The sequence below is a fragment of the Temnothorax longispinosus genome, chromosome 6 (genome assembly GCF_030848805.1).
Source record: "Temnothorax longispinosus isolate EJ_2023e chromosome 6, Tlon_JGU_v1, whole genome shotgun sequence".
Taxonomy (NCBI): domain Eukaryota; kingdom Metazoa; phylum Arthropoda; class Insecta; order Hymenoptera; family Formicidae; genus Temnothorax; species Temnothorax longispinosus.
In genome coordinates this window covers 12,850,786-12,874,833 of record NC_092363.1, presented here as the reverse complement: position 1 = coordinate 12,874,833, position 24,048 = coordinate 12,850,786, and the positions used below count along the sequence as shown (strand labels likewise).

General features: G+C 37.7%; 3 protein-coding genes across 7 annotated transcripts in view; 1 reads left to right on the top strand and 2 right to left on the bottom strand.

Annotated features, from left to right (window-relative positions):
* Positions 1-24,048, top strand: part of LOC139815139 (FHIP family protein AGAP011705) — a 197,076-nt gene that overhangs the window by 20,608 nt on the left and 152,420 nt on the right. The gene's annotated exons all lie outside the window — the stretch shown is intronic.
* On the bottom strand, positions 506-7,334 carry LOC139814957 (uncharacterized). Of its 2 annotated transcripts, XM_071781493.1 has the most exons (5): positions 5,740-7,334; positions 4,687-4,801; positions 4,345-4,634; positions 3,362-3,615; positions 506-1,406 (listed from the first exon to the last, which is right to left on the bottom strand). In XM_071781493.1, exons 2-5 carry the CDS (start codon positions 4,799-4,801, stop codon positions 1,403-1,405), a joined length of 663 nt encoding a protein of 220 aa, XP_071637594.1. In that variant the 5' UTR covers positions 5,740-7,334; the 3' UTR covers positions 506-1,402. The 2 variants fall into 2 exon arrangements, with proteins under 2 accessions (XP_071637594.1, XP_071637593.1); XM_071781492.1 differs by lacking the exons at positions 4,345-4,634; positions 4,687-4,801; positions 5,740-7,334 and having other exon boundaries at positions 507-1,406; positions 3,362-4,338.
* On the bottom strand, positions 13,867-17,700 carry LOC139814574 (uncharacterized). Its single transcript, XM_071780913.1, has 6 exons — positions 15,686-17,700; positions 15,237-15,412; positions 15,029-15,154; positions 14,826-14,949; positions 14,617-14,695; positions 13,867-14,487 (listed from the first exon to the last, which is right to left on the bottom strand). The coding sequence occupies exons 1-5, from the start codon at positions 15,723-15,725 to the stop codon at positions 14,655-14,657; spliced, it is 507 nt and encodes a 168-aa protein (XP_071637014.1). The 5' UTR covers positions 15,726-17,700; the 3' UTR covers positions 13,867-14,487; positions 14,617-14,654.

Below are 24,048 nucleotides of genomic sequence, written 5' to 3'. Positions count from 1 at the left end.
AATGCAGGTTATTGAACTGAGCACATTGTTTTTTACTGCGGCGCCCTGCGCAGAATGCATTTTAATTTTACTCATTTCTTCGTGCGACTTTTTTATTATTATTATTATTATTATTATTATTATTATTATTATTATTATTATTATTATTATTATTATTATTATTATTATTATTATTATTATTTATTTGCTGTAAATTTCAATGTTATTTCAATGCTTGTTTTTCATTATTTTTATGTAGATCTAGGTATTTATTCTCCGTCTTTTTCTTAAATTATTTTTTGCTTCTTTGCTTTAATTATATATTTGGGATTACGGATTGATAATTTTTTTCTCGTTTTGGGTCTAATATAATTCCGGTATTCTTTAATTTTTATATAATTGCTTCTATTTGTAGATTTTATTTTTTGTCCTGTAGACATTATTGTAGCTAATTTTTTTCATTGTTAATTTCAATGGTGTTTACAGTGTGAATATGCAGTGTGAATATGCAGTAATATTGTCATTGTGTAATTGTTGTTTTTATTCTTCCGGGACGGGTAATAATATTTTTTCTTCTGTTGTGCCGCACGAGGATCAGGTCGGTCGTAACGGCTTTAATACGTTTTAATAAAGACACTTTAATGTGTGGATACACTTGTCTCGGTTACTTCGAATACCCTGACTTGCGGGTAGGTCACGAGTAATACACGCACAGGTCGCGGTACGCATTTCGGTCTAGACTGCCCGCCGCTTATCAAAAGGGCGGGCTTTTTATCGCGCCCGAGATTATTCCCTCATTGCCAACTCGGATAGCTTCCGAGTTGGTGTCGACACACAGCTGTCAGCGCTTTTGTTTCCGGGATCGGGTTACACCGGTCAGTGGCCGCGCGACCTGGTGATGCCCGGAATGCCACCTAAGGCATGTGTTGCAATTACCGAATCTTGTGCTGACAGCTCAGTGTTGCAATTAGGCCACATTAACTTCCGCCTCACAACACTTTTATGATTCTCAGACAATGTCTACGCATTTTTGGCATATTTGTTGAATATTTTTTATTTGATGGATTTTCTCCCAATGCTATTGATACGCTATTGGAAATATAATCAGGGACGACTTGAAATGTGGTGAGATGAGCAGGGAACACAACAATCTTGGTCTTTGTACACTCTGAATACTGTCTTTATTATATATAAGTATATCACACTCTGTAACTTAAACCGTAACCAACACGTCTGAACACGACGGTGATCGAGGCTCTTGTGAGCACCACTGATGCCCGCACGCACGCGTGGCGCGCCGAGTCGCGCCGCCAACCGGGGGCTGCCCTCTAGAAGGGCGGGAACTTATTGCTCGTTCAAAGTCTTCTCCCAACACTCCCTCCCTTTGGGCGAGCGATCCACGGGTCCTCTCTAAGTTTCCTCTTTATCTGAAACATAACAAGAATTAGTTATCGACTAAAATTAATCTCTAACTTTGTCTAAACTCTATATTCATTATTTTATCTCTCAGATACACAAATGCTTCTAGAGGTAAAGGTTTTGTCATAATGTTTGCCAAATTCTCTTTGGTCTTTATCCATTCGACTTTTACCTTCCCTTAATCAACACACTGCTTGATAAAATCTCCATGAGTGTCATCCATATGTTTTCTGTTTCTAGTTTCTTCTTTTTCTTCTAAGTCTTTCTTTATTTCTTCTAAGTCGTCATCAAACATTTTAAGTTTGTGACTTCTATCCATCTTAGTGCAGTTTCTTGCTGCTCTGTTGTCATGACTCTATAAATTTTCTCGTGCTTGGATACCAGAGTATATAGTATATATCCAGTGTCAGTATATCCCACCAACACAATAGCTGTCTTGTCGAATTTCGACGTAGGCTTTGGTACTCTTGCATATCCAATGCATCCGAATTTCTTTATTTGTTCAAAATGACAACTTGTTTCTGATGAAAACTTCTTCAACGGGATCTCGTACTCGAAAGTCTTATGTAGAGATCTGTTGTACGCATGCACAGCAGCGTCAACTGCCAACTCCCACATACTCTTTAGTAATCCCGAGTCGAGCATATATGTTCTTACTTTCTCTTTTTAATACCTCTTTAAAAGCACCTGCCGTAAATTCCTTGTCTTGATCTGACTTTGCATAGCATAGCTTTTCTTCTTTTCCTAGTAGATTTCTGGCGGATATAAGATATTTCTCTAGAGCCTCTCCCGATTCATCTTTTGTCTTCAGAGAGTAGGCTTTTGCTAATCTAGAATAGTCATCTATAAAAGTGATTATAAACCTCTTTTGTCCTGGATAGGATGTAGGTTTTATTGGACCCATGATGTCCGTATGTATTACCTGTAGTGGTCTCTGTGCTCTATTTCTGTTTTCTTTAAACGGCAGTTTTTGCCATCTTTGCCATTATACATACTTCACACTCTAATATAAAGTTATCAAACTTTACATTCTCTAATCTCTTTTCTACTTTTTAATTGTTTTAGATAGTTTAACGATGCATGACCTAATCTAACATGCCATAACATCACCTCATTTATTTTCTCTAGTTTCTTTACTTTTTCAATTACTGAGCTTTCACACATTTCTTCTATATTCTCTATTGTCTGTATATCTTCTAACTTAATGACTTGATCGAGTTCAGCATTATTGTGTTCTATATTTTCATTTTCGTTCACATTTGTGAGCTCTCCTTCATTCTCCCTCCCAATCGCAGAGCCAACATTATCCCTCTCATCTAACTCTCCCTCCGAAATTGATAATTCATTGGTCTGAATGTTTGCTTGCGATTGTTCAGGAAGCTCACTATGTGGAACAATTTCTGCTCTACATCTGTAAATTCCTTTAAAAACTATTTTATTTGTCAGTTTATTGTAAACTTTAAACACTTTATCATCTAAATAAATACTGAACCCTGCATCAGCCAACTTTCTTAGATATAGTAAATTTTTGGATATTTTCTTTGCTGCAATTACATTTGTTAATTTAATGACTCTCTTTTCTTTTTCATTCGTTATTAGCGTAAGATTTCCTTTACCATCTATTGAAATGTTTGCAAGCTCATTTTTATTCGCGCATTTAATAACTCTATCTTTACATTTTTCAAACTTTGACAGAATAAAATTCTTATTCACAATATGATCCGTAGCACCCGAATCTGCAGTAAAATTGACTACCTCTTTTGAACTATCTCTATCTTCTATTAATTTAACCATGTATTATTTACCTTCTTCTGATTCTCCTTCATTTGCTGTTTTCGTTGATATAGGTTTCTCAGCTGGTTGTATCTTGGTTATTTTCCCTTTGTTATCTACTCTTTTTGTGCCTTTTTGCACAAATCTACCCTTTTTCTTTATGTTTTTATTGACGGTTTTATTTAAATACCTTTTTCCTCTAGCTCTGTTCGCCTGGGCTTCGGCACTCGGACAATTATCACCCTTGTGACCTCGTACTTCCTGGCAGTAGTAACAAAACCAGGCACCAAATTCTATTAGTGGACAGTCCTTTGCCATATGACCCATTCGGTTGCATCTGTAGCATTTCACTTGTTTCATGTTCTCTTCTGCAGCAGCCCTCTGTACCCTGACTTCGGGTTTCTCTAATTTTTCTCTATTCTCGTTTTTAGTCTCTGCTTCTAACTGCATCATAAAAGACTTTATTTCATCTATGTTCATTTCTTTAAGATTAGTTTGTCTTCTAATTAAATCTACATTCCTCAGCTCTGGTACATTAACTGACACAGCCTGATAAAGTGCAGATCTAATTTCTTGTTCTGCGAGGGGTACCGCATCTTCACATGATTCATATTCTCTAATTATTGAATCAAAGCGTTCACAAAAATCACTTACTTTTTCGTCTTTTCTCATTTTAATTTGATAGAGTTTAGCTCGTACCGATGCATGAGTAACGTTTACTTCACTCTTTTTATATCCTCTCAATTTCTTCAAAATTTCTTTCGGATCTTTTTCATGTAGAATCCTTTTATGATAGTTTTCATCTAAATGATTGATTATTATATCTCTAACTAGACTTTTTCTCTTAGCAACTTTTAGTTCGGAGAGATTTTCTGGACTTTCAATGTTTGAATCTATTACATCTAACAACTCGTTATTCATTAACTCAGATTTTAAATAATCCATCCAAAGATCAAAGTTGGATTTTTGCGTCAGCTTATATTCTCTTCTAATATGCAACCTTTGACTGTTCAATTCCAATTCTATAGCTCTTTTCATTGTCTCTAAACTTCTATCTTTTTCGGCTGAACAGACTGTTATTTTATTTAATTTTCTCTTTTTAGACTCTACCTCTAGTTCTTTAACCGTTTGTTTACTGTTTTCTACTGAACTTTGGGTATCTTTATTGCTTACCTCTAAACGTCTAAGTTTAACTCTTTCTTTCTCTAAGTTTAAACGGGAGACTTCCACCATATTCTCCATCATCTCGGTGGCCTTCGTCATTACTTTATCCAGCATCTGCATCGAATTGTCCATTTTTGCGACCATTTTTTCTTGCTTTTCATATAATATTTTGGTTCCAATTGGCAGTACTGGACGGTTCTCTTCCCATGCTTTGGTCACATCTATATTCTCTCTGACTTTAGGCAAGTTTTTTTTCGGGATTGCACCTCTTCTTTCCATCTCCTTTTTATCTTTTGCTTCTATACGAAATTTTGAAATTACTATTTTTATTTAAAAAAAATACTCTCTTACCTCTATCTTTTCTTACTGTCTCCTCGTTTTTATCTTTTGCTTCTCTATCTATTACCGTGATAAAGCTGCTATCGCTGTCGTAGTCGACCAGCGCATCTTGGCCTTCTTCTTCCATCTATATCGGGATTTAAATATCAATTGAACATTAGCATTCCTCTTTTGACAAGATAAACCAACATTCGTATTGACAAATAATAATTTACAATTTCTATCACTAGATCTCTTTCAGCGATAAAAATTTAATGCTTATGAGGCTATATAGAACGCACTGCAATTCACAATAACCCCAAAGCGAGAAAACCACGCGCCTCTGCAGGGCTATCCGCACGCGCACACCACTGTCCGTTGCGATCCCCAGCACTGCTGAAAAGATCTATGGGAGCTCGGGTTGATCACGCACACGCACGGGGCCCATACAAATTTACGCGGCTTCCCTAAACAGTAATCAAGCTACACCGCACAGCAAGTCATGCTCAATTACCGACCCGATACATATCGATTTCAAAAAAAATAAACTCATATAGAGTCATATAGAGTTTTTATACATACGCATACACATACATATACATGTATCGCAATCTAGCCATCTAACATACGCATACATTTACATGTATCGTAATCTAGCCATCTAGCATCGATGCCATGTTGTTAGTCGAAATCGATTATGTGTTTGTGCGCGCCCAGCAACAAGTTCTGCGCGCCAAAAACAATGACTCTCGCCGTCTACGATCGGACTTCCGCGCGCCAAAAATTCCGCGCGCCAAAAGAAATGACTCTCGTCGTTCACGATCGGACTTGCACGCGCACGTCGCCGACTTGCTACCAAGCGGCATTTTTCTATCTCTTTTTCCTTCATCATTCTCTACTTCTTTATTACACTTTACACATCTATTCTCTAATTCTCTTATTACCATTATTACCTCTATTTCTATTTCTCGAGAAAAATGGCAAAAACATCTATCTCCTTGTAACAGTATTTATCGAACGAACATTCTTATTAACTGAGAATTCTCTCGTTTTGCTCGTCAGCAACGAGAAATATTATTTACTTACCCTCTAATCTTCTAGATGCTTCTATCTCTTTCTATGCCCTTCGCCGGCGTCTCACACACTTCGTATATACACTTTCGTGCTATGTTCCTCACGCAGGGGAATCGTGCCCTGGGCCCATAACCTATTGGAAATATAATCAGGGACGACTTGAAATGTGGTGAGATGAGCAGGGAACACAACAATCTTGGTCTTTGTACACTCTGAATACTGTCTTTATTATATATAAGTATATCACACTCTGTAACTTAAACCGTAACCAACACGTCTGAACACGACGGTGATCGAGGCTCTTGTGAGCACCACTGATGCCCGCACACACGCGTGGCGCGCCGAGTCGCGCCGCCAACCGGGGGCTGCCCTCTAGAAGGGCGGGAACTTATTGCTCGTTCAAAGTCTTCTCCCAACATACGCAAATGCTGTTGCAAATATACCACGAGATGCTAGGTTCGGCTGCTTTGTTATGTACTCTTTCAACTATTGTATTATTTCGTGTTAATTTAGGGTATTTTTTCTTAATATAATTGCGTTCAAAGATTGGATAAAAAAAAGGATAAAGATTTATACTTTATTGATCCAACGGGCCTTAAAGGGCGTTTTTTAAAGGGATGTACCCAACCCTATCCAACTCAAGGGGCCTTAAAGGGCGTTTGAAAGGGACGTACCCAACCCTATCCAACTCATCCATTACCATTACCATTTCTTTTGGACCAACGTCTCTTTCCGAAAGACGGAGCCCAGTTTTTCCATCTAGGGTTACCTCTCTCCGCTAGATGGGGGAGGGCAGCGTTTTTGCTGAGAAATTCTCAGTGGCCTAGCGGGATTCGAACCCGGTTCTCCGGATTACGAATCTGGCGCTCTACCCACTAGACCAGCCGTCACCCCTGCGTTCAAAGATTGTTAAATTGTCATAAGAGTGAGTTTCAAAATACAAACTATCATATATATGAAGTTTTACACCGTCATAATAAATACAGTGCCAATGGTTGCCGGCTTGCTTTTCTCCAACAATTTTAACGTCCTGGATAAAGATTGGCTTAACCCACGGTAAACCAGTAATAAATAATACATCCACACGATCAAATAGAGTGTTATTTTCTATTATTTTTATAATTTCATTTAAAGGTCTATCATCTAGCCATGAGTTTTTCTCTAATACGTTCTCTTCTAAAGTTTGTGGTGGTGGATAAATTTCTATTTCATCTGCTATATTTATTGTGCTTTTTGCATGATCTAATTTATCTTGACTTTTACAATACATTATATTTGTATGTTTGGAGGTAGGCTCAGTCTTTTCTTTCATTAAAGTAATCACTGGTATCTCATCATCATTGTTTTCGGTTGCATTATTTAATTTAACACTTTCTTCATTGTTGTTTCTTAATGCCTCATTTTTCTGTTCATACTTTACGTTGACTATGCATTCTTCTCCTTTTTTTATCCTTTGTATTAGAATTATCTTGCGTAAAACCTTTATAACTTTTTATGCTTGATATTGATATCTTCTCATACAGCACAAAATATTTTTTTAATATTTTTTAAATATTTTTTAGGAAGATTAAAATAATTCACAAAAATATTTTTAGAATGTTTCTATGTCCGCCAGATCATTTCAGAAAAATATTTTCAAAAATATTTTTATAAGATTACAAATAAATATATTCAATAATATTTGTAAAATTTTTTAGAAATATTACTTCAAAAAATAAAATATGTTTAACCCAATCAGCAATAATTGTGTGTTTCATGTTTGAAAGATTTTTTTAATATCTGTAAAATAATAAAAGGTACATCTTGATATTTGAAAAATATACATATCTTGCGAATGTCATGCTCTTGCTTCGCCAGAGACTTGCTTATATTAGCCCTCAACTAAAATTTACTTACGAGTTAGTCTTACCATCATGCGTCGTTCCAAACTAGCACGGAAAGATGCGCTACTATGCATCTTTTAATTAAGCATATTTCATAATATTTTAAAAATATTTAAAAAAAAGATTATGGAACCAATAATAAATTTAAAATATTTTTAAATATTTTGGAACGAGATTATAAAACAATATATAGATTTAAATTAATATTTCAAAAATATATTTTAAATATTTAAGAAAATATTGTCTGGGTGATAAAAAAGTACATTTTTATAAATATTTTTAAAAAATTCTTAAAATATTTTTAAAAATGTTATCACAAAAGGTTTTTTAACTTTTTTAACATATTCCTGAAACTATTTTAAAATATTTCTTGCAATATTTTTATTATTAGAATTTTAGAATATTATATATGCAATATTTTTATTATTAGAATATTAGAAATATTCATAAATATTTGTTAAAAACATTTTGTGCTGTATGGGTTACTCTGCTTATTTATTCCAATAAAAATAGGTTTATGATCTGAAATATAAGTTTCATATACTCCAGCACTATAATTTAATATTCTCTCCGACATAAATATTATATCTATCTGCGTATTGAACCTTGTTGTTGATACTTGTATGCCAATTGCACGTTTTAAATGTAATTCGTTTAAATGTTTTTCTAAAAATCCTTCTTTATTATATGAATCGTAATTGAAGTCACCTATTATAATTCTTTATGTACTTACTGACTTGTTTAAAATATTTCTCAGTTTATGCGTAAAGATAGTTCTTGGTAATGCTGGCGACTTATATCCTGTAATAATCTCCACCTCATTCATGGTTAAGCGTATTAAATCAATATGTCGATGTTGTCCATTTATAAAAAATTTCATCTTTTGTTTATGGTCATTTATATACACATATGTATAAACCCTCTTTCTTTCCCCCCCCCTCTCCTTTTCTCTCTCTGATTTTACTTTAAAATGTACAATAAAACATGTTATATGTGTATATAAATATGTTTTTATTTTCTTGAAAATTTGGGTTTAATAATTGAAAATAAAAACCGAATTGGTACGCCTCATATTTCACCCTTCTCTTACTCTATATTCTTTTTCTCTCCATCCTCGTCCTCTATATTCTTGCCCTCTCCATTCTCTTCCTCTATATTCTTGCCTTCTCCAGTCTCGTCCTCTATATTCTTGCCCTCTCCATCCTGTTCCTCTATATTCTTGTCTTCTCCAGCCTCTTCCTCTATATTATCGTCCTCTCCATCCACCTCTCCATTTATCTTTCCATCCTCCAATCCAGCCGCCTCCTCTATATCGTCCAATCCATCTTCTTCCTAAGCTCCTACATCCTCTTGCTCTTGTAGAATAATAGTTACATAAAAACAGAACAATTAAAGCGATTAAAAAATAAATAAACAAAATAATCTCGCTCGACTAAGCAGAAGCAAAATAATTTAAAACGGCCAATTTTCGAGCATTTACAAGATGTTAAAATTATATTTAATAATTTCAATAGTATACAGTCGTTAACGTTTCGTGCTTTACTTGGCCTTCTTCAGAACAATAAAAAACTAAACGCATTACAAATGTCTCGTATCAATATCCATAAAAGAAACAGTGTCGACGCATTGATTTACATTAAATACAATAGATCTTACCCATGAATATGGACCAATAGTCAAAGTGAAGTCGGAGTTCCGTACCTTGGGATATTTCCGCGAACCTCTCTCCAAACACGCTCTATATGCTGCGTATGCGCGCCTGTAGATTTAAAAAATGTATTAAAACAATATACAAATAAACAATAATAATATAGTTAACTATGGCAAAAAGTTCTCACCAGTTTCAGGATCGACGAAGTTGTAGGAGTGGTTTACTGTCAGATGTTGGAAGCCTTCATTGTTAAAACAATTATAGGACTTCCAACAATCTGACACGATGGTAGTGCCTGGCAATATCCACTCCTTAATACACGCCAGAAGTGTCTTTTCAGTTTGATCCTGTACTGGCACGATAAAAATCTTCTTTGTGCCTTGCTCATATCCTCCGAAAATCCAGTGACCTGTTATGAGCCGACCACGATTGTATTTTCTTTTTTCAATTTTTGCTTCATCGATTTCTACTGTACATCCTGGGCCACCAAGTTTCTTACTATGATCTTCAGCCCAGAACACACAGACCTGCAGGAAGAAATAATATTATATTGTTATGCCCGCGCTGAGACGGCCTTTAACTCCGAGCTGAAGCAAGCGGTCATTCTGCAGAAGTCGTAAAGCGGTCCCTTGACAACGGGACATTTATTGTTTTAATTACCGCCTGTCAGATTGATCTGGTGACTCGTTTCGTTCGGAACGGTTTCCCAGAACTCTTTACTGTATTCCGTTCTCAGCCTGAATAAATCTGAGTTCTTTTATAATTACGAGAGTGATTATTTCTGCGATCCCGGGAGTACGTGGACGCGTTCGCGAGTACGCGCGACTCAAAGAACGAATGGAGCGTAACATTTTGGGGGCTCGTCCGGGATCGCGCGTGTGAGTGTGTGTGCCATGACGACGCTAGTTGCGACGAGAAAGAGACGCCTGGTGGACTCTTCGAAGCCTGCGACGGAGTCGGCAGCTTCAGAGACGGCAGCTCTCCAAGCCGTGCTACAGGAGATGCGGCAGATGCACCAGAAGCAGGCGCAACGCGATGAGGAACTCGCCGCAATGCTTCGCCGGCACGATGAAGAGCTCCAACTTTGACGGGGAGACCGGTTGCCTTCTCAGGAAACACAGCTAAGTCCTTCCAATATTAGGGCGAATCGCGGTCCGGAAGTAGAAGCCGTTGGTGCGGGAAACGGCGCGCGCAGTGAAATCGGATATAAACTTAAACCTGACACGTTTGACGGTGTGGTTCCGTTGCGGGAGTTTTTCTCGCAATTTAATTTAATCGCGCGCGCGAATCAATGGGACGATGCGACCAAAACCGTAGCTTTGGCGTCGTGCTTAAGGGGAAAAGCGCGTTTTGTCCTAGAATCGGTAGAAAATTTAGAGAATTTCAGTTACGAAGAACTAAAGTCCAAATTAGAACTACGTTTCGGTGAGGGGCAACTTTCGCAAAATTATTACACGCAGTTTACGAATAGAAAGCAAAGATTCGAGGAAGATTTCGCTACTTTCGGTCACAAATTGGAAAGACTCTCTCGATTAGCTTATCCGGAGTGTCCTTACGCGGTTCGAGACAAGATCGCGTGCGCTCAATTTGTTTCTTTTCTTTCGGACGGATTTATTAGAAAGACTCTTCACCTAGAAGGGATTATTTCGCTGAAGTTGGCCATAGAGAGGGCCGTTAAAATTTTACTAAGAGGAAATTTTGAGGGAAGGAGCGATTTTGAAAAGCGATTTGAGGAGGGGAAGGATAGGAGCGTGGGGTATAATGGAGAAAGGAAAGAGGAGGAGGAATAGAAGGAAATGAAGTTGTGTAAAAAAAACTTTTTTTTTGTGTGTTCGAGTTTCTGCGTATAATGTTTGTTCTTTCGCAGAAAGAAGTTTTTCTGTGATTTTCGAGAAAGAGAGAAACACTAAGCAGAGCTTCCACGGTGTCGTCACCAACAACGATAGCCGAAGACTTCATAAAGAAGACCGCCTGCCCACGGTTTTTGACCCGTAGTTTTCCCGTGGGCCGTAGGGCAAATGCCGGGCGGGGACCTGGGGTGCCCTGCGGGGTGCAGGGTCCACGGGAAGTTACCCCCCCTTGTCCAAAGATTTTCGGGAGGAGCTGCGAACTGAGGAGGAGGAAGACGATTTCAGCGGGCGCAGGAAGAAGAATCTTCTTGGAAGGAGGATCTTCTTCGACGGCGGATCCCTGCGAGGGAGAGGGTTGGGGGGTTACCCTGGAGTCGGCTGGGGGGAGCTTGGGGTCCCGTGGGACGGTGCTTGAGAAATCCTGCAGCAACAGCTCAGGTAGGGACAGGAAGCCGTTCTGGGTCCCGGGAGTTTCCTTCCCGGGAAAGCTGATTGGGAGCCTGCCCTGGAGCCCACAAGGAAGAGGACTGAGTCCTGGACTTCCGGAGTGCGGTTGGAACCGAGAAGAGGACGGCGCCCGGTAACCTGTGGCAGCAGCCCAGGGTAGGGCAGGAGGTCGTCCCGGTACCCTGGAATCGCACGACAGATCGCCCAGTCAAGAAACTGCCCTTCCGGATTGTCGGGACGACAATCTTGAAGAGGGAGGGCAGTGTTATGCCCGCGCTGAGACGGCCTTTAACTCCGAGCTGAAGCAAGCGGTCATTCCGCAGAAGTCGTGAAGCGGTCCCTTGACAACGGGACATTTATTGTTTTAATTACCGCCTGTCAGATTGATCTGGTGACTCGTTTCGTTCGGACCGGTTTCCCAGAACTCTTTACTGTATTCCGTTCTCAGCCTGAATAAATCCGAGTTCTTTTATAATTACGAGAGTGGTTATTTCTGCGATCTCGGGAGTACGCGGACGCGTTCGCGAGTGCGCGCGACTCAAAAAACGAACGGAGCGTAACAATATTATTAATATTTTGTTTCATACATTTTACATATGTGTGTGTGTGTGTGTGTGTGTGTGTGTGTGTGTGTGTGTGTGTGTGTGTGTGTGTGTGTGTATTTATGAAAATATATTAAAATATAATTACCTCTCGGCAAAAATTGAACCAGTCAACAATCGTGGTCGGCGACGAAACGCCAGTTTCATCTTGTGTGTCATCTTGACGTGAATGTCTCAACATTAAAAAACAGGCAACAATTTTGCATATTGTTGCCACGTCAAGATGACTTTTCCCGAACCAAGTACCAGCTTTGCCACTTTTCTTAAAATTGCACTGCTTCGAAACATGTTTCTTGTGCTCATTTTTTACGTAGTACCGTTTTCTACATCGGTACATTAATGTTTCTTTATCAATATTAATATCACTACCACATTCACTACATTTAATTGTAGCTGTTAAGACACCATGCTGAATTAAAAAATCTATTAACTTATCCTGACTATATGTCAAATGTCCAAATTCTATCAGCCCTAACATTGCGTGGCGACGTGGCGTGCAATTTCGTGGCATCTGACAGTAACGACATTGTCGTGCTTCATTTGTTTTATAAAATACATATTTAAAATTGGCGCAGTTTTGCATGCGCGTGCGGCCGCAGGACATGTTCAGTGTTGCTACATGGCGTCGGTATGAGCGAAATCATAACCTCTGATTCCTGTCAACTTTAACGTTTAATATCTTGCGTCGCGGGGCAAAGCGACACTTTTTTCTGCCAGGATTCTTTCGTTTCGTACAAAAACGCGTCGATTGAGCATAATTACATCGAGATTTGAGGTGAGGCCCCTAAACTGTATAATTATCTCGTTTATTCTTTTCTTCTGTCTTCTTTCTTTCTTTTCTCTTCTCTTCTTCTTTCTTTCTCTCCTCATCCTTTCTCCGACTTTCTTCCGACTTTTTCGTTTCACCTTTTCTATTTAGTTCCTTTCTTCCCGAATCTTATTTAGACCTTATTTCTTTATCTCTGTTCGACCTATTTGAAACAAAATATGTATATTAATAAGAATTACGTTAAAATATACGTTACAAAAATATATTATCAAAAGATATATTGCTTATAAAACTATACATATTTAAAATATGTACTTACATTATACAAATGCAATTGCACCGCGTTGACAGGTCTAGAGTAAACTATTAATTGAAGTCAGAAATCAACGCAAAAAAAAAACAATATTGGTCATATTGGTGTGCGTTCAGCGTGGCGCTGAAGATCGATTTTTAATCGAGAATTTTCAGAACTGGCCAAGCGCAGGACAATTTTTGTGCCTTGTGCCCCGAAAAAGGTCATATCGATATCAATCGAACATAAATGTATCGAAATGTTGAAGCCGTTATAGCGCAATGCTAATTGATCATCTCGCTTATGTGTCGCGCGGCTTGCTTCGCGTATTTAACCCTAAAAGAGAGACCCGACTTCTTGGGAGTCCGCGTGATTGGTGCACGTAACTTGTGTCCACAAAATGGCGCCGCCCAATAGGAACCCTTGCTGATCCAGCGCGAAAAAGCAGACAATTTGGATTGAATTACACTCACTCTCCGAATTTATTTAAATATAGTAATGAATAATACGTTTTTTGAAACATGCATATATCATATAAGTGAAATAATAATAAATTAAGTATGAAAAATGTATGAATAATATATATTAATATTATATATATATATATATATATAATACATATATATATACATACATATACATAATGATATAACTATATTATATTTATTGTAAATTATCGTATTGTCGCATGCATCGCCATAGTTTTACTATTATATATTTTTTTCGGTAAACGGCTCCCAGAATTCCCTATTCGAAGTCGAAATCGAATAAAACGCATCATTATCTTATTCTTTATGTTGTGACAGTTTCTCAACGTTTCGCATGCAATGGCCTGCATTTTTTCATGAAAAAAATGAACTAAATCAAATTTAGTCGTTTCAAAATTTGTTTTTAGATATGGTAAGTACTGCCTCATAACAATTTCCATCTGATGAAAATACTCAAATGTTGCGTTATTTACGAAAAAAAGCGTATTACATCGAAAAGATTTCAACAACACAAATTTTGCAAATTTTGAGGATGGATTGTATGTGAGAAATCCAGCGGAACTTAAACACAATTTATAAGTAATATTATTGTTTGAAACACGGGAGAGAATATAGCCGGCGATGTTGTACAATACATTCAGTTCAATGTCCTCTATGTGTATTTTTCTCGTTGACAAATCAGGAACAAGTGGCAAGCGGTTTTTTATTTCTTTAGATTTAGGTGTACTCAAAAAATCGCCAACAATAATTCTGTCGTCTTCTTCGTAGCTGGAATTACCTACAGGTTTTAAATATTTTAAAATTGCGATTATTTTTAAATTTTGCTTGAATTACAAGGCGGTTGGAATGGGTTGTTTAGCTCTAACACAAGAAAATATGTTTTTGACGCAATCTGATGTTAACCGACCTTAACTCTTTCTTTAATCGTTCAACTTCATTAAGTTCTTAGTTGCTTATTTCTCTTGAATAGGTAGGAATAGAGGAATCTACAAGATAATATAAGAAGTCGTATAAGTAATTATAAATAATGAATAACATAATGGTAATATATTATAGTAAGTCAAATTTTGTAACCACAGAAAGAGTAATAAATTGTTATTGAATTTGCAACATTACTCGATGTCAATGGAATAATATCAGGAACATCTGCTCCGAGACAGTCCTCTTGCTGCTTGTCTTCATGAACATTAAATGTTTCAAATGCACCAGGTTGCCTTTGTGAAGATTTATTAGTTTTTTCCTAAAAAGTTCGTTATTTTCATGAAAAGGTAATACTTTTTGCTCTTTTTAACTAAGATACGCAAAGAAAAGAAACTCACGTTTTTACTAATAGATGCACTGCTCATTTCCAATTGAGCAGGGAAAATTGTGGGCACAGCGTTGCCTTTTAATTTTCTTTTCCCGTCATCGCGTACTTTTTCCCACATATCATTTGCAAAATGTACCTATAAAAAATTTTTATATATTGTCAGTATTTTTATTTTTATAACTCAAATGAAATTAATTTATCTCTCACATATTACTTACTTCACACACAAACAGATCTATTGTCGATTTCCAATTCCTTAGTCTATGTTTGCCTATGTTAGCAATCCAAACATCTCTTCTTTCTGGATTCGTTGGGAAACAAGCCATAAAAATTTTTATTCCTTTCTTTGTGCGTTTTAAACATGTTGACACACAGCAAGCTGGCATTTTTATATCTATAAAAATAATTATTTAGTTATTTTTTGTTCTTCTTTTCATATATTTATACATATTACACACAATTTTTTAAAATAAACATTTCTTATTGCTGTTAATTACTTTGCAAAATAAGGTTAAAGACATTCAACATTGTAAATATTTATTAACATACATCGAAGATAATACTTTTCTACTTTCTTAATCAAACTGCAAAATAGTGCAAACATGTTATATACAGCTATTACTTATCACAGATTGATGTGTGTAAATAAATAAATCATGTTACTTACACGACACAGCAGTGTATTGTGCGACGACACAAGATCGCATCACAAATGATATACGGCCGCGACACAACGTGACACACGAGCGAGCATACGTTGGGCCTCATTCGTTCGATATTCTTTCTTTGTTACCGTGTCAGAAATGCTCGCCGTTAATCGCAGGCATGTACGAATTACACGTGCTACGGCGCGAGTAAAGAGTCCTGTGTTTCTGATGCAATCTCCCTCCATATGTTCACGGCATTTGCGGCCATTTTGTGGACAGTTGTCGGGTCTCTTATTATAGGGTCTCTACGCGTATTATCGTGTGAGATTCTATGACAATTTTGTCTATGACATAAAGAAGTTATTTATTTTGCGCTGAGAATTAATATTCCCTTTAAGCGCTAAGTGTGGGAGAGAGAGAAACAGATAAGTAGAGAGAAAAAGAATAAGGTATACATATTAAATAATTAATAATATAATTAATAATATTAATAATTAATTCTTTAACATTATTTTCGGCAATCTCGGGTGTGTTTCCAAAAAAGGAGAGAAAGAGAAAAATTGGTATTTATATAGAATAGCTATTGCACCTCAAAAATTAATAAAAATAGGCTAATTTCTATAAAGCAGGACATACACACGTGTGTGTGTGTGTGTGCCCTGCTTTAACGAAAATCACAACTTCTATAAAGCAGGACATATGTGTGTGTGTGTGTGCCCTGCTTTAACGAAAATCACAACTTCTATAAAGCAGGACATACACACATGTGTGTGTGCTCATGATTGCTACATCACGTCGGTATGACAGGATTTTTAACCTAAGAATCGTCAACTTTAACGCTAAATATCTCGCTTCGCATGGCAGACCGCCGCATTTTTCTGCCAGATTCTTTCGTTTCATGCCAAAATGCGTCGAATAAGCCTATTTTTATTAATTTTTTAGGTACAGTAGCTATTCTATATAAATACCAATATATTATATTATGGTAATTCTTTAGTTTAGCTGTCCCAGCACAGAAATTGATGAAATTAGGCTTATTCGACGTGTTTTTGCACGAAACGAAAGAATTTGGCCGAAAAAGTATCGCTCTTACTCACCGAAACGAGATATTAATCGTTAAAGTTATAGCGACTTGACAGGTTATGAAAATTGTTATTTGCAATCTCAAAATATAACTATTTGTATATTTAGTTAAAGCAGAGAATACTTTGTATTGAACTGTTTGTGCTTTTGGTTAAAGCAGAGAATATATTCTCTGCTTTAACTACAAAAGCATACTTTTACTTTCCTATAACATAAAATTGTATGTATATATACTTTTTAATACATCAACTATTTTCTGGTTTATTATCGTTATGATTAATACAGCGTATGCTGTATGAGCCTAATTTCATGGATTTCTGTGTTGGGGTAACTAAACTGAAGAATTATATATAATATATACATGGGGCATTCTCTATGCCAAATCGGCCAGGGTTTGACCCTCGACCTCTCGGATTTGGTCGGCGATTTTTTATGTTATTGTTCTACCTCTAAGATGCACTCCAAATTTTTTTAGTTTTTTTTTAACAATTAATTTAGTTATAATTTTTTAAACCGACATATCGATGGCTACAATTTAAAAATCTGAAAAAATTCTCAAAAATCCTGTGTCAGATATCAAAATTTTTAAGCCTAGGCCCAAAGTGGGCCGGCGTTCGCTTCTAATTTTTTCGAGCTTTTGTCCGAGCGTCTTGATTAAAGTAGTTAGGATCAGGCTGGGAGTTTGATTAGTTTTTTTATGCGGGCGAAGGGACTCCGCTTGCGGCGAAGCCCCTCCCCCCGCCTATTTGTGTATACTGTTTATACACACATATCAACAATTACTACAAAACTTTGACTAAGACAGTTGACCGTTCAGGGTCCGTATTCTGTTATATCGACAGCCGTCGGTGTCGTTAACGGTGTCGGTGTGCGCGTGTGCGTGTGTGTGTGTGTGTGTGTGTGTGTGTGTGTGTGTGTGTGTGTGTGTGTGTGTGTGCGTGTGTGCGTGCGTGCGTGCGTGCGTGCGTGCGTGCGTGTGTGTGCGTGCGCGTGTGCGTGTGTGTGTGCGTGTGCGTGTGCGTGTGTGTGTGTGTGTGTGTGTGTGTGTATGGTGTGTAATAGGTTTTCATTACAATCCCAGATTGCAACGTGTCTGTATCGTTGCTGGCATGTTGCCGACAATATAGTGTGTGTTGCTATCAGAATTGTGACAACTGAGTCCGCATTTGTCGGCAAGTTGATGCCTTCGCGATATAAAAATTTTGTATAGCAACTTGCCAGCAACTTGTTGGCAACTTATGCTGCAGTCTAAAATCGTCACTTATTTAACTGATTTAAAATTTGAGCTGTTGCTGTCATAATTCATGTTGCTGTAATAATTCACAGGATCACACAATGCTATCATATTGCTAGTAACGCGAAGTAAAGATGCTGCTCTCTTGCCGATAAATTGCTGGCAATACATACACCAATGTTGCCTGCGTGTTGCTTCAAATATTAAATTACTCGAAATCATTGAAGCAAATACGGCAAGTTGCCAGCATTATAAGCAATCACAGGTTTGCACGATTTTGTTCAGACACGCTTTGCTATTTGGGATAGTATATTTTAAATTTTGGGCACTTTTACGTCACTGCGCATGCTCTCTCTGATGCTCACGTACCTGTAAATTCAGCCAAATCGGTGAGGAAGCCAAAAGCGATTTTGCCCAAATAAAAATTATAATAAACATCCCCAAATGATTTCCAATCGATTCCATTTATAGTACACATTAAACATAGTTGCTATCTGCTAACTTGACGCTCGATAAAATTTAGTTAATAACAAAAAAAATTATTTCCCAAATGTTTAAATAATTTTCTCAAACTTCCCTAAATAATTACCAAATTATATAAAAAAATCATGCGTGTGGTCGCCACGCGCGTTAAAAGTGAAACTTCTGAAGGCAAGGCTTTGCCATAACTTTTCTGAAATTAATACAAAAACAACGGAATTAGTCACTCCAAGCCGCCCGCAACTCGAAAATATAGTGTTATACGCAGTTCTCACTATATCTGTCTTGCCAGTGCCGTACGCCTGATCGAATTTTCGTGACGCGTTTTCGAGTCGCAAAATCGAATTTACTTACCGATCCAAAAGGAGTTTTACTTTGTACGCCTGTTGGTCGAATTTTCGTGACACTATTTCGTGACGTTTTTTCGTGTCGCACAATCGAACTTACTACCGTACCAATTAAAGAAGTTTCATTTCGTACGCCAATTGGTCGAAAATTTTTGTTACACTTTTCGTGTCGCATAATCGAACTTACTACCGTGCCAGAAGAAGAACCGTCTCGCCAACGCCGTACGCCTATTGGTCGAATTTTCGTTACATTTTCCGTGTCGCACAATCGAACTTACTACCGTACCAAAGAAGTTTCATTTCGTACGCCTATTGGTCGAATTTTCGTTACACTTTCCGTGTCGCACAATCGAACTTACTACCGTACCAAAGAAGTTTCATTTCGTACGCCTATTGGCCGAATTTTCGTTACATTTTCCGTGTCGCACAATCGAACTTACTACCGTACCAAAGAAGTTTCATTTCGTACGCCTATTGGTCGAATTTTCGTTACACTTTCCGTGTCGCACAATCGAACTTACTACCGTACCAAAGAAGTTTCATTTCGTACGCCTATTGGTCGAATTTTCGTTACACTTTCCGTGTCGCATAATCGAACTTACTACCGTGCCAGAAGAAGAACCGTCTCGCCAACGCCGTACGCCTATTGGTCAAATTTTCGTTACACTTTTTGTGTCGCACAATCGAACTTACTACCGTACCAAAGAAGTTTCACTTCCGTTACACTTTTTCGTGTCGCGAATCGAATTCACTACTGTGCCTAAAGAAGTTTCACTTCAAAAAATAATTCAAAAATATTTAATTCGTCTGCTAACTCTACGGTGGTGGACATCCTCCCACTCCCGAGTAGAAAAGGGACACCGAAACAACCCGCGGCTAAATGACTGCCTAGACAAAAGGTATAGATCGCGGTAATCCACGGCCACGAATCAAAGGGAGGGACCCGCCACAAGCCAATCGCCCGACAAAGTCAAACGATCGACCGCCCCGGGTGTACCGGCCCGCCATGCAAGTAACGACAGGCCGATTGCAACCCTACAGGCAGGCGGGACCCACCCAACGGATCCGCAGCACATACGCACGTCGGAAAACCAACATGCGAAAATCAATAAAGATAAAAAACCAATGATCAGAAGAATCTCCAACATCGGGTTTACCCCGAGTCCGCGTCCCTAATAGAAATCGGGGACAGAACAGGCGCCTCCTGCTGTCTCCGACGTTCATCGTCCTCCTTAGTTCGCATCACCACTTTCGCGAATAAAAGAAACGCGGAATACCACGCCTCCTCATCATGCACTATGGCCCTAACTACTTCTTCGAGAGAAATATCCCCCCAATCCTAAATCAAAATATGTATATCAGAATAAGGATATAAACTACCTGGATCAGATCTGTTGCAATATCTGAGCAAATCTGCTGCCAATCTGCTGTCATACTATAGTTTGCTTACAGAGATTCTTAACAATGAATAAGCGCATTTATTACAAACGTTAGTAATAAATATAATAATATTAATATAATTTATTATAAAATAATATTCAAATATAAATAAATATATCAAAAATATATTTAAAAGATTAAAATTTATTTATGTTTTAAATGTAAATTGTATGAATGTTTCCACAAAGTTTCTTCTATAGTCTAAACTTAAACACGCCTAACCGTTAAGTGGTTTTGACTGTAAGATTTTTGTATAAAATGTTTTCTGATATTTGAAATAATTTTTTATGTATATTTTTAAAAACCGAAAGATGATCCATGTATGAAGAGTGATTTCACCCCTTAAGACTATTTTTGACACCTACTAAAAATTTTTAAATTAATCTATTTATTCCGTATACATTATACATGTAGGTAAAGTTTCATTAAAGTTAGAATTTCCAGTTTAACATTCTCTTGTAAACGCAATAGAATCGTACTTTTCCAATCTAAGGATACCCTAGTGAACTATATCCTATATTAGAATGTGAACTAACTCTATTCTAGAAGAAAGCGGGACGAGCGAGATGGAGAATTTTGCCCAACCCTCGTTTTCTATTGCCCTTAGCTTAACTTACTCTTTATCTCTTTCTGTCTAGACAGAAAGAGACGAAGAGTGAAGGCCCGGCACATAGAAAAACTTAAGCAGTAAGACGTAAGCAGTAAAGAAATCAACTGTTTGTATTCGCTACCGCTTACGTTATGTCTTAAGTTCTTGACTGTGATTGGCTGATTACTGCTAACGTCTTACTGCTTAACTTTTTTTGTGCCTTGAGTTAAGGGTCCAAGCACATAAAAAAACTTAAGCAGTAAGCCGTAAGTAGTATGCAAATCAGCCAATTACAGTCAAGGACTTAAGACATAACGTAAACGGTAGAGAATCCAAACTGTTGATTTCCTTACTGCTTACGTCTTACTGCTTAAGGGCCAGCGCACGTACATTGTTGTAACGTCTTATGTCTCACGTGAGAATCTTGCGTTATGCGACATGTAAGCTAATCTTACGGCAACGCACAAAGAAAAACATAACGTAACGTACACTGCCCATCAACGATTCCTTTCCTGAGATAAGGGGGAAACATAGAAGCCTAGAGACGCTATTGGTTACTTTTATTAAAGCCACCAGAACTTCTGTGTGCCCCAGGGAAGAAATCGTTGACGGGCAGTGTACGTAGCGTAAGACTAGTTACGTTACGTTTTACTTTGTGCGACACATAAGGGGAGCTTTCTAGCAAACAACGCAAGTCAACACAAGTATCGTTTTATCTTTGTTACTCATTGCCAAAAAAAAAAGATAGACCGATGTTTGTGTCGACTTGTGTCGCTTGCTGGAAAGCTCCCAAGATTAGCTCATGTGTTGCGTAACACAAGATTTTCACGTAAGGCGTAAGACGGTACGGCAACGTACGTGCGCTGGCCCTAAGTTTTTCTATGTGCCCGGGCCTTAAGCTAAGATTAAATATTATGGGTGCGTTCCACTTAACGCTCGCAACGCTCGTGGAATCATTCCATCCTTATTGTTTAAATTCTCAAATTTGCTGATTCCATCCTTATTGTTTGTCAAATGTTAAACAAGGACGAATGATGCTCGCGAGCTTTGTGATCGTTAAATGGAACGCACCCTCTGCGACGTTAGTGCAACTTAGAGACTCTCTAGAGGGTCTCTAGTGTAACCGGGCCTAAATGACGGACCAATGATAGCTTTGTCTCACTCCCACTTATAGCTTTATCTCATTACTCTACTAACTTCTTGGTTGAAACATATGGCGGATCGAAAAATCGTCAACGCGGTGTTCAAACTCTTATTATAGAGACTCTAATGGCTACAAAGCAACCCATCTTTTTTAGTGATCCTCAAGGGAGTGATCGGAATAACCGTCGCCATTCGTTTCAAAAGCGGAAGTGGTATGTTCAGCGACAAAACTCAAACGTGTTTCAATGCACATCTGGAAGTATTTACTTAACGAGTTCGAACACGAAAGTTTTTTTCTTGCACTCTCTCTATGACTGCATTCTAATATTTACTGCCAGTACTGAAAGGCTGATAGCAGAAAACGGGACATAAGCATCGTAATCGTGGACGTAAAGTAAGGCAGAAAAAGATGTAAACTTAGATGAGGTTAATAGTCATACATTGAACGTTTACGTCTTTCTCTGCTTTACTTTACGTCCACGACTACAATACTTACATGCGTTCTCTGCCATCAGTCATAGGCCGGTATTCATAGTCTTTAAGATCGTCTTAAGTAATGTCTTAAAGGCTGATTTATATAGAGGCCGTAACCGTTGATTTAAGCCGTAATCTTTAAGAAATTGACCAATCACAGTCAAATGTGAGAAGGACAATCGACTGTGATTGGCCAATTTCTTAAAGATTACGGCTTAAATCAACGGTTACGGCCTCTATAAATCAGCCTTAAGACGCTAATACAGCTCTGTGATTGGTTCATGACATCTTAAGATTGAACTTAAAACGGTCTTAAATAACTATGAATACCGGCCATAATCAGTGAAAAATAAAGAGTGACCGCAAAAACAGGCCAAAAATAGCCCCTTTTTTCACCCTTGAATTTAGACTTCTACTTGGTACTAAATGATAGTCTATAATGAGGCATAAATCCTCAGAAAGTTTTAGATTGAGCCGGCTTTTTATTTTCAAGATATGGAGGGTCAAAGTTGGTGATTTTACCAACTTGCGTATTCGCTGTTTTAAAACGTTGAAATGGAAACTTACATAATAATAGGTTCAAAAAACGTATTCGTTCGCTGTTATGTGATTATTTACAGGTATACACGAATATATGTTAGTATAAATGTGAAAAAGGTATACGGTTACATTAATTTGTGCACTCATTCGGAACCCATTTTGTCGTAACATTTTTTTTTTTTAATTTCTTTACATGCCTCATTATAGACTATCATTTATTACCAAGTAGAAGTCTAAATTCAAGGGTGAAAAAAGGGGCTATTTTTGCGGTCACTCTTTTCAGCACTGGCAATGAATGTCGGAACGCAGCCTGTATGGCTGTATCTCTCTTAAGGTCTATCCAGACAAACTTGCATAGATGTATAAGCATATGCATAAAGAGATGGATTGGCCCATTTTCTTATGCACATGTATATGGATCAATCAATTTTTTTATGCTTATATTTATGCGCTATGCAAGTTCGTCTAGATAGACCTTTAAGTGGGGAGCACACACTTCTGCACAACGCATAATGCGTAAGCATAAGAAAATTGATTGGTCCATACACATATGCATAAGGAAATAGAACAATCAGTTCTCTTATGCTTACGCATTATGCATTGTGCAGAAGTGTGTGCTCCCCGCTTAAAGGTCAATCCAGACAAACTTGCATAGCGCATAAACATAAGCATAAGAGAATTGATTGGTCCATATGCATGTGCATAAGGAAATAGACCAATCCGTTTCTTTATACATATGGTTATGCACCTATGCAAGTTTGTCTGGATAGACCTTTAAGCGGGAAACACAGACTTTTGCATAACGCATAATGTATAAGCATAAGAAAATTGATTGATCCAGAAGGCCACGTATATAAAGAATATTCAATGACGTTATGATATCCAATATTCTCGCTTGGCCTAGGTCGCGACGTCTACACATCCCTCTATCGAGCACACCTTGTTTTCCTTCCACCATGGATCACTCCCTGGAGGATCACTTTTTCTTCTTATGGCGCTAGCATGGGAGTTCTCATTCGAGTATAATAGTTCACTGAGAGACCCTTCTTAAAA

What these genes read in the sequence shown, in the direction of transcription:
- LOC139814574 (XM_071780913.1), bottom strand. Translation starts at nt 15,725, where the DNA reads ATGCGATCTTGTGTCGTCGCACAATACACTGCTGTGTCGT. An exon ending in ACAATACACTGCTGTGTCGT is followed by an intron (nt 15,413 to 15,685) that starts GTAAGTAACATG and finishes TTATTTTTATAG; the next exon opens with ATATAAAAATGCCAGCTTGC. An exon ending in TATTATTCCATTGACATCGA is followed by an intron (nt 14,696 to 14,825) that starts GTAATGTTGCAA and finishes ATTATCTTGTAG; the next exon opens with ATTCCTCTATTCCTACCTAT.
- LOC139814957 (XM_071781492.1), bottom strand. Translation starts at nt 4,209, where the DNA reads ATGAAAAGAGCTATAGAATTGGAATTGAACAGTCAAAGGTTGCATATT.